At 50.7% G+C, this 16,235-nt stretch overlaps 1 protein-coding gene across 1 annotated transcript in view; it reads right to left on the bottom strand.

Moving 5' to 3' along the window:
* Window positions 1–16,235, bottom strand: part of TBC1D22A (TBC1 domain family member 22A) — a 269,633-nt gene that overhangs the window by 135,618 nt on the left and 117,780 nt on the right. The window contains exon 8 of the mRNA XM_052639487.1: window positions 10,425–10,539. Coding sequence (XP_052495447.1) covers window positions 10,425–10,539 — 115 coding nt within the window. The remainder of the gene's footprint in view (window positions 1–10,424; window positions 10,540–16,235) is intronic.

Genomic DNA, 16,235 nt, shown 5'->3' with positions numbered 1-16,235 from the left:
GCACACGCGGACCGAGTTTCCACAAAACCACCTCAACTGATTCCACCTCCGCTCGTTCCAAACAGGCCAGCATGCGCCTCAGGGACCGGGAACAAACAGCCCAGTATCTTCTAGCAGGGAGTGCTGGCTGAACACCTGCTTCAACACAACAGTGTGTGTAGAGGAGAGGACTGCAGCCACCAGGCGACAAGGCAGTGTTGTTTCACTAACACAGACACACACACAGACACACACACACTCATACACACACACACACATACACACACAGACACAGACACACACACACAGACACACTCACACACACAGACACACACACACACACATAGACACAGACACTCACACAGACACAGACACAGATACACACACACACACACACACACACACTCACACTCACACACACCCTCGTCTTTGCCAAGTTCCCAATTAGGCCTCCTGAGCACGGCTCCTGCAGGCTGGAAACGCAGACATCACACTGGAGAGCGTCTCATTGCTCCTGGGCCTTTGGCTAATGCCCCAAGTCCTCTACCGTCGTGGAGCCCTGACCCCATCGGAACAGCCCCACAGGCAGACACGGCAGGATCCACAGACGAGTGGCGCACACGTCGGGGCACACAGACGCAGACTTGGCGACAGGGCTCGGGGCACCCCCAAGCCAGGGTGAGGTGGTCAGACAACCTCCTGGCAAACCTCATCGAGACTGAAAAACACCCACGGCCGAGCCGGTAACGCCTCCTGCCTCTTCTAAGACAGCAGGTCAAGAAAATAACCCAAGATGCAGTCTAGAACTTCCTTTTGAGAAACAGTACGTGTACTGTCAAGGGCAGTGGAAAAGTGGGAATCACGCAAACCTGCATCCGGGAAAACTGCCCCAGTGTGGTGCCAGCTCACAGCGGACGCAGGCCGGATGTCCGGGTCCCCTCCAAATGCACATGCTGGAACCCTCACCCCAGGAGGATGCAGGCAGAAGGCAGGGCCTTGAGGAGGTCGTGAGGGCAGACCCTCGTGAATGGGACTAGCGTCCTCACACGGGAGACCCCGCAGAGCCCCCTCAGCCCCCACCCCGAAAGGACGCGGGCTACGGACCAGGCAGAGGCCCCAGAACGAGACTGTGCCACCCCGACCACAGACACCCAGCCTGCCAGCTGCCAGAACTCTGAGAGACAAACCCCGCTCCTCCTAAGCGCCCCTGCCTATGGACCGTAGTGTACCAGCCACGCGGACAAAGACAGGCCTCTGCCGTCTCCAGAGCAGCCTTCCTGAGGGACTTCCTGGGCTTCCTGGTGGCTCAGGCAGTGAGGAGCCTGCCTGCTGTGCAGGAGACCCGGGTTCCATCCCTGGGTCGGGAAGATCCCGTGAAGAAGGAAATGGCCACCCACTCCAGTACCCCTGACCTGGAAAATTCCACAGACAGGGGAGCCTGCTGGGCTGCAGTCCATGAGGTCGCAAAGAGTGGGACATGACTGAGCGACTGACACTTTCACTTTGCTGAGGTACAGCTCACACACCACGCCATTCGGCCAGGGTAGGCGGTTTTCAGCACACGCCTGAGGGCGTGGACAATCACTGGAGCCTGATTTCAGGACTCGGGGTCCCTCCTAAAACACACCCCGCAGCCCGCAGGTGAACCCCCACACGACCCCAGCCCTGCTCCCAAGCCACAGGCTGGGGTCTGTCCTCACGCACCTTCTGTCCCTACCAGCCTGCCAACCCTGGACATTTCCCGTGAGTGGAATCGCACGCTATGCGGCCTCACGTTTCCAAGGGCCCTCCGTTTCACAGCATGTCTCAGGCCGCCGCTCCCCTTCACTGCTGAGCAAGACTCCACTGTGCGGGCAGACCACCCTTTATTTACACCTGCACCAGCTGGCGGGCTCTTGGGCCAGGCTTTGGGCTTTGAGGGCTGTAACGAACAACGCTCCTGGGAACACTTGCGGCAGGCTTTGGCCAGGTCGCACAGTAACGCTAGGTTTAACCCTCTGCTGAAGTGCCAGGCTGTTGGCCAAAGTTGCTGGACCAGCTGGACAGGCCCCCAGCAACATAGGACGTTTCTGATTCCTCCACATCCTTGCTGACATTTGTTCCTGATCCTCTGATTTCTGACATCCTAGGGGGTGTGATTTTGCTGGTTTGCATTCCTTAAGGATTAATGATATCCAGTACCTTTTCATGCTTACTGGCCATTACTTTGCAGAAATGTCTATTCAAATCCTTTGCCCCTTTGTTAAAGTCAGATTGTCTTACTGATTTAAAACAGTTCTTTATCATCTCTCCCATTCTGCAGAGGTCTCTTCCCTTGAGAGTATCACCTACACCATGAGGTTTCCATTTCCGTGTAGTCCAACTCACCTTTATGTATATATATTTTTTGTCATTTTTCTCTTAGTGTCCCATCTAAGAAACCATGGCATAATCCAAGGCCATGAAGACTTCCTGCTGGGCTTTATTGTGAGACTTCATTCAGGTCCAGGACTCCTTTTATCTTTATGTATGGTGAGAGGCAGGGATGGAACTCTGCATGCCAATATCTAATTGTTCCGGGCTTCCCTGGTGACTCGTGGTGAAGAACTCGCCTGACAATGCGGGAGACGTGGGTTTGATCCCTGGGTTGGAAGATCCCCTGGAGGAGGGCATGGCAACCCACTCCAGTGTTCTTGCTTGCAGACTCCCATGGACAGAGGAGCCTGGAGGGCCACAGTCTATGGAGTTGCAAAGAGTCAGACATGACTTAGCAACTAAACAACAACAATCTCGTTGCCCCAGCACCAAATGCTGAAGAAGACCGTTTCTCCACTGAGTTGCCTTGGCATCACCGGCAAAGACCAATTGCCCATAAAAATGAAGATTTATTTCTAGACTCTCAATTCTCTTTTACTGTTGGCCATGTCCATCCACAAGCCAGAATCACACTTTCTTGATTACTGTAGTTTGGCAGTCAATTTTGACATCAGGAAATGTGAATACTCCAACTTCATTCTGTTCCAAGATTGTTTTGGCCATTCTGGGTCTCTTGAATTTAAATATGAATTTAAAGATAAACTTGTCAATTTCTGCTACAGTTCTAATAGGGAGTACACTGAATCTTTAGGTCAGTTTGGGGAGATCTGCCATCTTAATACCACTAAGTCTTCCAATCCACCACAAGAGGTGTCTTTCCATTTATTTATTGTTGATCAGTCGCTAAGTCACAGCCCACTCTTCGTGACCCCATGGACTGCAGCAAGCCAGGCCTCCCTGTCCTTCACCATCTCCTGGGGTTTGCTCAAATTCATGTCCATTGAGTCAGAGATGCCATCCAAACATCTCATCCTCTGTCACCCTCTTCTCCTGCCCTCGATCTTTCCAAGCATTAGGGTCTTTTCCAGTGAGTAGGCTCTTTGCATCGGTGGCCCAAGTATTGGAGCTTCAGCTTCAGCATCAGTCCTTCCAATGAATATTCAGGTTTGACTTTAGGATGGACTGGTTTGATCTCCTTGCTCCATTTATTTAAACCTTCTTTAATATCTTTCCACAACGTTTTGTAGTCCTTCGGATAAATACTGTACTTTTTTGCTAAATTTATATCATTTTATTCATCTCGACAGTATCATAAATGGAATTGTTTTCATATTTCATTTTTTGATGGTCCATTGCAAGTGTGCAGAAATAAAACTGGGTTTTCTATCTTGACCTTGTATCTGAACCTCGCTGGGCTTGTTTATTGGCTTTCATAATTTTTTAACGGATTCCTTTGGATTTGCTATATACAGACGATGGCATCTGCAATGGCAGAGAGTTTCACTTCTTCATTCCCATTCTCAGGGCCTCTGCTTCCTCTTTTTTGCTAACTCTGGCAACCAGGACAGGGTTGAATACCAGTGGAGAGCACAGACGTCCGTGTCTCGCTCCTGAGCCTAAGAGGAAAACATCCGGTCCTCCTCGTTAAGCATGAGTGACCGTGGGGTCTTCACATGCTCTTTGTCAGAGAGGTCGCCCTTCTGGCCTCAGTGTTTTGAGTGTTTTTTGTCATGACAGGCTGTTGGATTATGTCAAATGCTTTTTCTATATCAACTGAGATGACTGTGTCGCTCTGTCCTTTATTCGGTTAGGATAGAGCACCACACTGACTGAGCTCCACACGGTGAACCAGCCTTGAGTTCCTGAGATAAACCCCGTTTCTCCTGATGCATAGCCCCTTCGCATCTCTGCCGTATCCAGCTTCCCAGTGCTTCACTGAGGCTTGTTACATGTCCTCTGAAGGCATACGGGCCAGTGGTTTTCTTTCTTTGTGGTCTTTGTCTCATTTTGGCATCAGGATAATAATGGCCTAGGAGAATAAACTGAAAATTATTTCCTCTCTTCTCTTTTTGTAACAGTATGTGAAGGAGTGGTGCTAATTGTTTGTTGAATATTTGTCAGAATTCACCAACGAAGTCAGCTAATCCTGGGGGGTATTTTTTAAATTACTCATTTAATTGCTTACATACATTGCTCTTATATTTATATATCCATATAGATATTGATAAATAAATTATAATAGACATTATATTATACTGAGAGACAAACTTATTTTAAGGAATAGCTTCACACAATTATGGGGACTGGCAAGTATGAAATCTGTAGACCAGGTCAGCAAGCTAGAAACTCGGGCAGCGTTTATAAGAAGAATTTGAGGTTGTAAGTTGAATTGTAAGAAAAAGTTCTTCCTCTTCTTCTTCTTCAGGAAATTTCCATCTTTGCTCTTAAGGCCTTCAATTCATTACATGAGGTCCACCCCCAACATTATGCAGGGTAATTTGCTTCATTCAAAGACTACTAACGTATATGTTAACCACATCAAAATATACCTTCACAGCAGTATCTAGACTGGTGTTTGACCAAATAAGTGGGCACCACAGCCTAGCCAAATCTATACGACATTAACCATCACAGTCAGTTGTGGAAATTCATGCCTTTCTAGGAGCATCTCCATTTCATCTGCATCCTAATTTAATTTAGAGAGTTGTTCACAGCACTTCCTTACTGCCATTTATTTTTGAAACCACTCATAACTTTAGTGATCTGAGTCTTCTCCCCTTTTCTCCAGGTCAGTCTAGCCAAAGGTTGGCCAACGCTTTGTTGCTCTCTTTGAAGAACCAGCCTTGGTTTGGTTGAGTTTTCTCTGTGGCTCTTCTATCCCCTACTTCATGTATTTCTGTTCTGGTCTTTATTTCCCACCTTCTGTTTGTTTTGCCGTTAATTTGCTCTTCTTCTCCTAGTTTCTGAAATTGAAAACTCACGTTGATGACTTGAGATGTCCTCTTTTCACGTGAGGATCTCTGGGAGCACCACTTTAGCTGCCTCCCATAAGTTTCAGTATGCTGTGACTTCTTTTTCATTCATCTCAGAGTAATTCCTAATTTTCCTTGTGACTCCCTCTCTGTGACTCATTGCTTCCTTATAACTGTATTCTAAAGTTTTCACACATTTGTCAAATCTTCTTCTGTAACTGACATCTAACTCCATGTCTGTATGACCAGAGAACACTGTGTATGGTTTCTCTCCTTTCAAACGCACTGATGCTTGCTTTACGGCCTAGCATATGGTCTATGCTGGAGAACGCTGCACGTGCTCTTGGGAAGAACGGGATCCTGCCACGACGGGTGCCCTGTAGAGGTCTCTGAGGTCCGGTGGTTTCCGAGTGCTTAGTTTTCTCCCTCCTCCTTTGTTGATCTTCTGAAAGGAGTATGTCACTATGTTCTAAAAAGACATTTTTTCAAAAAGCTTAATGACTCTGGGAAGTGCTTAGATATGAAAGCAAAAAGCAGTGCTGAAGTGCACATGCATAATATAATTGCTGCAAAGACCGGAAGGAAATTAGTGAAACGTCCCCGTGACAGCTTCCGAGACAAGGAGCTATACTATTAATGAGTTTTCCGATTTTTTAATTTTTAGTATAAGTCCATTATTTCGATCATCGCCAAGATGTTTTTAAACAGAAAATCTGACTACATACAAGTTATGGGCTATGAAAGCACAGCACACCTGACTGTCAGTCACTTCAGGGGGCTGCAAAACCAGCAGCCCCACCCTCTGGTTCAGAGCCACTGGCGTTTCCAGGGCCCTCTGCTCTCCACTCCCCCACACGGAACAGAACCGCCACAGGAAACTTCCTGAACTCAGATGCTCTCGTTTCTACCTTTAAAATGTTTCTGAGATGAGCTGTGAACCGCAAACGTGTGTTAGGTGTGAGGAACACTGAAGGAGGCATCCAGCAGCAGCCTTGGTTCATGTAACACACGGGAAAAACAAGGGGCAGTGAGGGAGGACATAAAACGAAGAGAGGTCAGACAACTGTTCCTAAGACTGTAATCTGTCAACGAGAAACAGCGACGGCTCGCCCTCACTGTCACTCAGAGCCCAGTTCACACCGACAGTGGACAAGGCGCAAGAAAGATGGCTGCACAGCTGTTCAGCTGACAGCAAACCCCACCCGCTCAGCGCTTCTCCTCTGTGTCCCAGCCAGGTTTGGGGATTTACTCCTCTTGCTGACCCCACACTAAATCCACTTTCAGTGTGCTCCGGTATCCAGGAAATGCATGCTAAAGAGTCTTCTCTGGGCAAAAGTAACCTGCTTGAAAACAACCTGTACTTTTGAGATGCTGACTTATAAACAGTAACACAAAAAGAAAGAATCGATGCTTTACAAACTGTTGTGCTGGAGAAGACGCTTGAGAGTCCCTTGGACTGCAAGGACATAGGACCAGTTAATTCTAGAGGAAATCAACCCTGAATATTCACTGGAAGGACCGATGCTGAAGCTGAAGCTCCAATACTTTGGCCACCTGATGAGAAGAGCCAATTCATTGGAAAAGACCCTGATGCTGGGAAAGACTGAAGGCAGGAGGAGAAGTGGGCAGCAGTGGATGAGACGGTTAGACAAGCATCACTGATTCAAAGGACGTGGATTTGAGCACACGCCAGTGAAGGAGAGGGAAGCCTGGTGTGCTACAGTCCATGGGGTCACAGAGTCGGACATGGCTTAGTGACGGGACAACAGCAATAAAAAAGTATCCATAATGTTCATAAGTAAACACAGGGTTCATTTCAGTCACTCTTCATATTAGCTTTCAAGAGCGATTTATTTTACCACAAAACGACATATCAAATCGTCAGAGCTTACACATGCTGGTAATGAGAATCACCTGTAAAATGCTCCTCCCACGTGCCGACCCACACCCAGGCACCCTGAGGAGCTGGTCCACAGTGAGTCCACACGAGTTGGTCAGGGCAGCTTCCAAATTTAAGCAGCACTCAGGATAGAGGCGTGGGGCTAGGGGAACGCTGCTTCGTCTTTTGCTCTGCCGAAACTACTTAGTTCAACTAAAGTATACCTCTCTACTTAAACTGTGGGATTCAAGGCGACGGAATAATGGTTCTTAATCTTAAATGGGATTTAACACTGCTGAAAGGAATATGACAGCCCCTGTTTGAAAACTACTTAAAAACTGCACCATGCCTAGGGGGAAAGAACTAAAAACTCCAACACTAGAAGGGTTTCATGAATTATGCTCCATTATCTCAACAGAGTATTACGTGCAAGAGGTGGAAACGATCTTTACCGAGATCTCTTAATAATACAGGAACAAGCTAATGTTCTAAGGTTAAATGGGAAAAGGCGTGAAACAGAATTTTATATGGAACATGTTCTGAAGTACAGAAATACAAGACGTAGCGAAAAGACTCAGAGGAGCTCCCCACAAACAGCTGTCCCCCACCCAGCACTGCCGTGGGCCTGCGCCCTGTCCCCCAGGCCAGCCTGGTGGGAACACAGAGGCACAGACACTTCCGATGGGTGACAGGGGATTAGCGTCTGGGCCCCGCAGAGGACAGAGCGAAACGCAGCTGGCTAAGGCCACAGAGGCCTCCTTTCCCACAGCCAAACCCAGACTTCGGGACCCCTGGGCTCAGCGGAGCCTAGAGAGGAAAGCATTGGACCCAGCCCTGCTGCTCAGCCCACAGCCCCGAGAAGCGGCCGGCCCTCCTGCACTGAGCCCGCCTCCACTGTCTTCTCCCAGCATGTGACGCCCTCCCGGAGTGACACTCCACTCGGGCTTCTCCCCGCTGGCTTCAGCGGCCTTCTCCAGCCTCTGTGTCTGGACCACCCACACACCCACCCCCGCCACCAAGGTCCCCAGAGCTCTCCTGACTCCCGTCCTCAGCCACCCCTCGGGGGTGACAAGCACCTCCAGGGCCCAACCACGACCAGGGGCTCCATCCCAAGGTTTAGTTCAGTTCAGTTGCTCAGTCGTGTCTGACCCTTTGCAACCCCATGGACTGCAGCACGCCAGGCCTCCCTGTCCATCACCATCTTCCAGAGTTCACTCTGAATCACGACCATCAAGTGGGTGATGCCATCCAGCCAGCTCATCCTCTGTCATCCCCTTCTTCTCCTGCCTTCAATCCTTCCCAGCATCAGGGTCTTTTCTAGTAAGTCAGTTCTTCCCATCAGGTGGCCAAAGTTCTGGAGTTTCAGCTTCAGCATCAGTCCTTCCAATGGATATTCAGGACTGATTTCCTTTAGGACAGACTGGTTGGATCTCCTTGCAGTCCAGGGGACTCTCAAGAGTCTTCTCCAACACCACAGTTCAAAAGCATCAATTCTTCGGCGCTCAGCTTCCTTCACTGTCAAACTCTCACATCTGTACATGACTACTGAAAAACCATAGCCTTGACTAGACGGACCTTTGCTGACAAAGTAATGTCTCTGCTTTTTAACATGCTGTCTAGGTTGGTCATAGCTTTTCTCCCAAGGAGCTGAGGATTTGTTCCACACGTGCTTGCAGAGGCGGTGGCTGGCGCTGCTGCACGTGTGAGCGTCCATGCGCCAAACTCCCGTGAGGACCCACGGTCCTTTGACAGCGGGACAGCAGGGTGAGGAGCCGGAAGAGACAGGGATTGCCAGCAGCCCCAGGGGGCCTGTGTGCGCCTGTGTGTGTGCGTGTGTGTGTGCATGTGCGCACGACTGTGTGTGCTGGGGATTGCAGGAAGGCACGGAGGGTCTCTGAGTTTAACTGAAGGCAACACTTGAACACAAAGTGTTCTCTCCAGCTTTTCTCTCGTCCGGACGATTAGCATCGCGGTCATGTCCCTTTATCCCAGCTTGCTGATGATTCAGACAAACGCACCAAGGATCGCTTGGGTCTTACAACCTACGCTGGTGCTAGACTCGTTAAGACAAACTTATTTACCACATTAATTAAATGGTCTATTTAACATGGAATATCAATTCTCTAATCACATCTCAGTGGAACGTCTTCTTTCAATTAACAGCTCTGAAGTCTACTGACAGAGGTCCTACTGTTCTAGGATCATTAAGAACACTTTCATTATCCGTCAAACGAGGGAGCGAGACGCAGAGAGGCAGGCAGGCTCGGGAGTGGCCTCTCCCCGCTGAGCAGATGATGGGGGAGCAGCCCGGGATCACTGGCTGCTTAGCAACGAAGAGGCTCCCATGAGACTCCCAGCGATGGGAGAGGGGTGGCCACAAAATGGACCACAAAATGGATGAGAAGCGGGCACCGTCAGGGGACCCTCTGGCCTCAAGTCAGATTACAGCAGCACGAGAGTCTGCAGTGGGCCTAAAACTGAGATGGCTAAACCACAGCCTAAAAACCCACCGCCACCACCAAGGCAGGAAGGCTCACGTGAGGACAAGGTAACACCAGTTTACATAAAAACGCTACCACTCAAGAGTAGACCCGTCCTGTGGTGTTTCGTTTCTGCCCGCAGATGAATTAACAAGTAGATCTCACACACATATCATCAGAGCTGGTATTAAACTTGAAACGTAAACCAGGCAAAGTCATGTTACAGTGGGCTATTTGCTGCAACGTAAACGGAAGGAAAAATATGCAGTGCTCAGCGACAGTATAACCCAACCTAAACGCCCATTAAACCAATTATTCTGCATGTAATTAATATTCCCATAAAATTAAATGCTACCAGTATATCAAAAGCAAAACAGTGAGGAAATGCTGCAGAAATGCAATTAAAGAGGATTCAGTTTTTAGCTTGTAAGCAAAACATTCAACTAATAGTCCATCACCTTAACCTTATCCATTTAAATCCAAATCATTAAAGCTGGTGCTCTCTGGCCATTAACACAAAACCACACTCCTCGAATGTACTACATTTCTCCTCAATTATTATTTAAAAGAAGGCATTAATAATAATAAACACATCTTAATGTCTTCAGTAGTTGAGCATGTGGATTTAAGGACTTTTTCAAAGCGGGCATCAGTGATAAAACTATTATTCTCCAACAGTATTAATGGCTGTCATTAATAACATTACAATTAACAGCAATTTTCAGCACTGGTGTAATTATGCAGAGCAACACCGGAAGGCCACTGAAGTCCACGTTTAACGTCTGTGAGAAGAAAGCATCGTGCACGCTATGATCCTACCTATGTACTCGCAGATGAAGACCACAAAGAAGGGCGTGACAAGGTCATTTATCCCCTGAACATATCCGCTGGCAGGATGACGTATGGCCCATATGAACAGTATCCTCTCAAAAATCTGAAAGAAAAGTGAACAGCTGGTGAAGCAGAAAGCAAACACAGCAGAAACTTTTTAAACGTGTGCCCCCTTAGAATACATGTCACCAATACTTTTCAGTGTCTGATATAAAATACAACATTTTTAAATTCCAGTTATCTTGATTTTTTTTAATAGACTCACAAGCAGTATGGAAGAATGTCCCCGAGCCCTGGGCTCAGTCCCACCACACAAGCTGGCTCCTACAAGAGACACTCACTCTCTGCCCTCCCAGCCCCGCGGGTAACCACTGCGTGCGGCTGCCCTGGACTCGGCCAGCAGGTGCAGCGGCACCTGGCCTGGCAGTGCAGGAAGAGGGGTGGAGAGACAGAGGGATGGACAGGTGGGCAGGGGGGTCGGTGGCCGGCTGCTCACGTGATGGGCATGAATGGGCAGAGGGACACGTGGGAGGGAGGGGATGGCGGACGCTCTAAGCTTCCCTCACGGGATGCTTTTTCACTGAAGTACAACTGACGTGTGACTGCATGCTCGCTTCAGCTGTACGGCGTAATGACTGTATGGCGTAAGGACTGTACGGCGTAAGGACTGTACGGCGTAAGGACTGTACGGCGTAATGACTGTACGGCGTAAGGACTGTACGGAGTAATGACTGAATATCTGCACCTCCCATATTCCGAAATGATCAGCACAGGAAGTCTGGTGAACACCCATCACCACACACAGCCGTAGGATTTTTTTTCTTGTGACGAGGACTTTCAAGATTTATTTTCTCACGACTTTCAGAGGTGTGGTAAATACCACCCACTGTGGTCGCCAGGCTGTACACGACAGCCTTGCCATTTGTTTATTCTATTTTGACCCCCTTCACCCATTTCACGTCCCAACCTCCTCTGGCAAACACCGATTTATCCTTTGTGTCTCTGAACTTGGTCAATTTTTTAATAGATTTTTTTTTTTCAGGTTATTTCCCATTACAGTTTATTACAAGATGCTGAACACAGCTGACTGCTGAACAGTAAATCCCTGTTGCTCACCTATCTGACGTGCAGGAGTCTGCACGTCTCAACCACATGCTCCTCACGTATCACTGCCCTAACTCTCCCCTTCGGTCCCCGCGGGTCTGCGTCCTGTGTCCGTGTTTCTGTTTTATGTATAGATTCATCTGCTCCACCCCTTAGATCCCACACACGATGACACAACAGACGCTTCCTCAGACCGCTGGAGACACGTGGCCCTTGGATGCAGGCATCCCCATCAGCCTGGCTCCCGTTGCCGTCCAAGGACCCACCACCCGCTCCTCTCTCCCCGCCACTCACACCTAGTCCACCCTGCCTCCCCTCCTCACGCCCCCCGCCGCTCTCCACCTGCATTCAGGAGGCATCTCCCCAGGGCCCCACCACGTCGTCACACACGCACGCGCACGCGGCTTCACAGCCTCCCGTGGCTCCAGGGCCCCACCCCCCACACTGCGCCCTGGCCGCCCTGGGTCTCACCCTCTGTCGCCAGCTCCCAAATCCCAGCTGCACTGAGCCCACCAAGCTGCCACCTCCTCCGTGCTGGTCCCCTGCCCTGCCGACCTGGCGTCCAGCTCAAGCCGCACCCCTGGGTGGCTGGGTGGCCATCTGCCCCCTCCCCACCTGCTGGGGAGGGCCGACCGCTTCCTGCTCATGAGGCCCCGGCCGGCAGTGTCCCTGGGCCTTCCCGTCCCAGGTCCCTCTGGACCAGCGACACCTGGGGGCGCCTCCTGGACGCTGGACCACCATCCACATCCTGCTTCTCCATTGAGCAGTGATGCTCCAGACCTGCGAGGCCCACCAGCTGGGACCTCAAGGCCCACCCCGCCCCTCCCCGCCGCCAGAGTCCGTGGTGGGAGAGGGACTGGGAGCGGGGACCAGCTCCAGGGGCATCTGGTGGACAGAGACCAGCGAGGAGGCGACAGACTGTGGTGCCAAAGACGAGCCACTCCGACGGCAGGAGGAGAGAGGAGCCTTCCAGAGTGAACAGAGGCAGACGCAGCCACGAGGCGGCCTTGGGCAGCCGCGCGTGGCTGAGAATCAGAGCCCACGGCCTTGGCAAGATGGCCTAGCCCCCAACACGGGGGACCTTCTGTCTCGCCCTGCACAGGCCTCCCTCCTTCCCAGCCACCAGTCAAGCAGGGGCGTGGACAGAATCTGCCGAGGAGCCCGGCAAAGCCCACAGGTCTGCCCCCCAGCACTGGCGCGCCTCGCAGAGGGGACAGGTGTGTGCATCCTCCTTGGAGCCCTGTCTCCAGGCCTGCCTGCCCTGACTCCACACAGGCCCCGGCCGCTGCCCGGAGCCCTCGCCAGCTTCCGCGCCATAAACAACATCCCCAGCAGCTCTGGTGCCTGACACCTGTCCAGGCAGCACCCCTACCTCCCCGGGTAATCAGAGCCGGGAGGCCACACCCACAGCCTCTCATCGTCTTGCATATTATTTCCCTATAACAATAGCTATTAATTTAGAGAATAAGAAAGACTCCCATGATTTATGCATCTCGGAGCGGGAAGAGGGAGACAAAAAGGAAAGGCGAACCACTTGTTTAAACGTCCTTCAGCCTCTCTCTTGGCGGTAACTGTCCTGCACGCTGGGGACACCAGGGGTCCATGGCGGGATCCACCCCAACCAAGCCACCCGCAGTCCCAGGGCCCCCACCTGCCCTTGCGGGTGCGTGCCCTGATCCCCGCACCCCCTCCAGCCCCACTGTGGGGCCACCCACCGCCCAGAACATGAAGCAGCATCTGGCTGAGGGCAGCAGCTCTCAGCCGCTGGACGGATCCAATGATCCGATGGACGGATCAGCCTTGTCTGGACTCCCAGGGAAGCTGCACTGAGTGTAACGAAGCAGGAAAGGTCTCCACACAGACAGCATGCCTGGTGATGGTGGGGAGTGCAAATCCAGGAGGACAGAGGGGAGCCCCGAGTCCTGACCTGCCTGCAGCTGAGGGGGGCTGAAGGGAGAGTGCCGGCTGGGGTGGGGCCTGCAGGATCCACAGAGCAGCGAGAGCCTAGCCCCACACTCCAAGGGGCACCTCACAGTCAGCTTGGCATCCCAGGTCCAGGGGACAGTGGCTCACGAGGGCAGCTCTGGGGCCACAGGAGCCCCAGGGTGAAGGCCAGCCAGCCTGGGGTGTGGGGCCGGCTTCCCACGAGGTGCCTAAAGGCCAGAAAGGAGAGGTGTCCTGGAGCGGGAACCAGGTGGCCTCAGCAGCTCGGTGTCCCCTGCACACTCCAGAGTCCCCACAGACGGCCCTGCCCCTGGTCACCCTCCCTGAGTCCACCTGCAACGGGGACAAAGTCAGCGCCCCACAGCCTGATTCTCCACTGGCATCTGGGCCCCAGGCTCACACACGCGCCAACGGAGCCCAGCAAGGTCATCGCGTGCCCAGCAGGCAGCCACGGGCATTTCTGCAGGGGCCACAGCCCCCACAACTCCGTGTGTCAAAATCCAGGCATTTTACTAACAGCTGTCACAGGAATGGTGAAGTCAGTGCACCCGGTGCACAAGGCCGGCAGCTGATGCGGGGCGGTTTAGTAAAGAGCACACACGGAGGGGCTGTCACGGGACAGGAGCATGCGCTTAAGCGGCTGCTCTGTGGTGTGAGCAGTGGTGCTGTCCGCCAGTGAAGGAAGCGTGCCCTCCGTGTGTGGACGTGTTTAATGAGAACAGGGAACGATCTGAGATGGCCCTGCGATAATATTCCCTGAATGTTATTTGCTATTAAAGTTCTGTTGACATTCCTGAGGTCTATCTTTGTTAGAGAGGAGGAATTCATTAAATGCAGTTCAGACTTCAAACTCTTCCCCAAGTACCTTCTCTACAGACCCACTGACCCTCGTCAACAATACTGAAAACACTCGCTACTATTACTGTCAGTACCACTTGCCACTGAAAACCCCATCACCAGTCTGCTCGCCCAGTCTCCAGAGCCTGAGCACCACGCCAGGCTTCCCCTAAAAGCCCAGTGTTCTTCCACAGAGGGCCCCGGGGAGCAGCTCGAGAGGCCCCCTTGCAGAAGCTCCTCTGGCCTCACTCTGCAAACATATCACCACCTTCATGTGCCTCCAAGGCAGGACCAGGGTGCCGGCACTTGGAGAGCTGAGATGGTCTGCATTCTAAACAATTTAATAGATTGAAATTGAAGATGTCGCTGTGCTCATGATTACTTGGGGGGAAAAAATCTGATTTCAGAAATGCGAAAGCATCATAATTCAACCATATGCATCGGCAACATGACTTCCCAGCGTATCAAGCGCCGTGGAGATAATTTCTGTGAGAATAACAACAAAATATACGATTGTGTTGAGAAGACCTGTGGGATTTATATCTCCCAAAATCCAGGAGCCATGTGGGCTCAGAAAGAGGAGATATTTATAACACAAGTGCTCGCACCATGATTGAAGGGATGCTCCCTCCAGATGAATTACAACATCTGATGAACGAGACAAAAATGAGAGTCCATAACAAATCTAAGACGCAGATTAATCGGCAGCCATCCACGGCACAACATATACACTGAGTGCGGCTTTACAGTCCAGTTAACAATGCCACGCTCTGAAGCAGGCTGCCGCACCACACTGGGCGGCGAGTTACTCCACCTTCACCCCCTTGAGATGCAGGGATTCACATCCCACGTTTTGTGCTCAAGTCACTTGACTTGATGGGCTGGCAAAGCACACACATTTTGTCAGGCTCAGAACTGAAGTACAGAAAAGAAACAGCACCTTCAGACAGCACATCACGGGGTCACCATCATCAGACTGGAGGTCTGGCACGGCAGATGGCGCTGCGGATCAAAGCGCAGCTGAGGAGTCAGAGGCGGTCAGAAAGCGTCTGTCCGTTTAGAGAGCAGCCAGCCTTCCCCTTCGGGCAGCCCGGCACGTGAGATGTTAACACTCTTAATCCCGCGAGGCAGTGAAAAATCCGTCCTGGCCAATTTGGATTTACTTCAGGAACGCATAGTCTCCTTCCTACTCGGAAGCCGCCTAATAAAATCCACTGTATCAGCAGAATAAAGGAGCAAAGACCTATTCTCACCTCAGACGACAAGTGGGAAAGGAGGTGATAAAACCTCAGCAGCCATTGAGGGCTTTGAAACCCTGAGTAAAGCAAGGCTCCATCCTTAACATAAGGCATCTACAAACCGAGAGCAAATATCCTAAGTCAATGACGCAGACTTCTTCAAAACTGGAATGACACCAGGACATCCCTTCTTTCAACACTAATATTCAATACTGTAGTGGAAATCTTGGCCAACGGAGGGGGAGAAAACAAAAAAAAAACAAGCATGGATATATAGAACAGAAAGAAAAAATGAAACTATCATTATTCATAAGCCATATGATTAACTTCTTTAAAAACTCAGATACACCTACACACAAAACATTAGAATTGATAAAAGATTACTGTTTGCCAGATATGAAATTAACTTACGAAGGTCAACTTCATTTCCATATACTGTCATTAAGAAATTAGACAATGCTGCTGAAACGCAAAAAGATGCCCCTTACTAAAGATACATCTATGAATAGATTTAGTAAGTCGTGTGATGTATTTAAGAGAAAAAGCACCAGAATGAACATAAGCCAGGGGCTCCTTAACCCTGGGCTGGATCAATAAATCACAGAAGACGCAGGGAATATGACACAGCAGTGGAAACGAGCCACACGATGCGTGCAGCGGCTGGGGCTGAGCGCTG

This window comes from Budorcas taxicolor, chromosome 5, assembly GCF_023091745.1.
Source record: "Budorcas taxicolor isolate Tak-1 chromosome 5, Takin1.1, whole genome shotgun sequence".
Lineage (NCBI taxonomy): Eukaryota > Metazoa > Chordata > Mammalia > Artiodactyla > Bovidae > Budorcas > Budorcas taxicolor.
The sequence above is the reverse complement of the archived record's forward strand: the minus strand, read 5'-3'. Positions and strand labels throughout refer to the sequence as shown.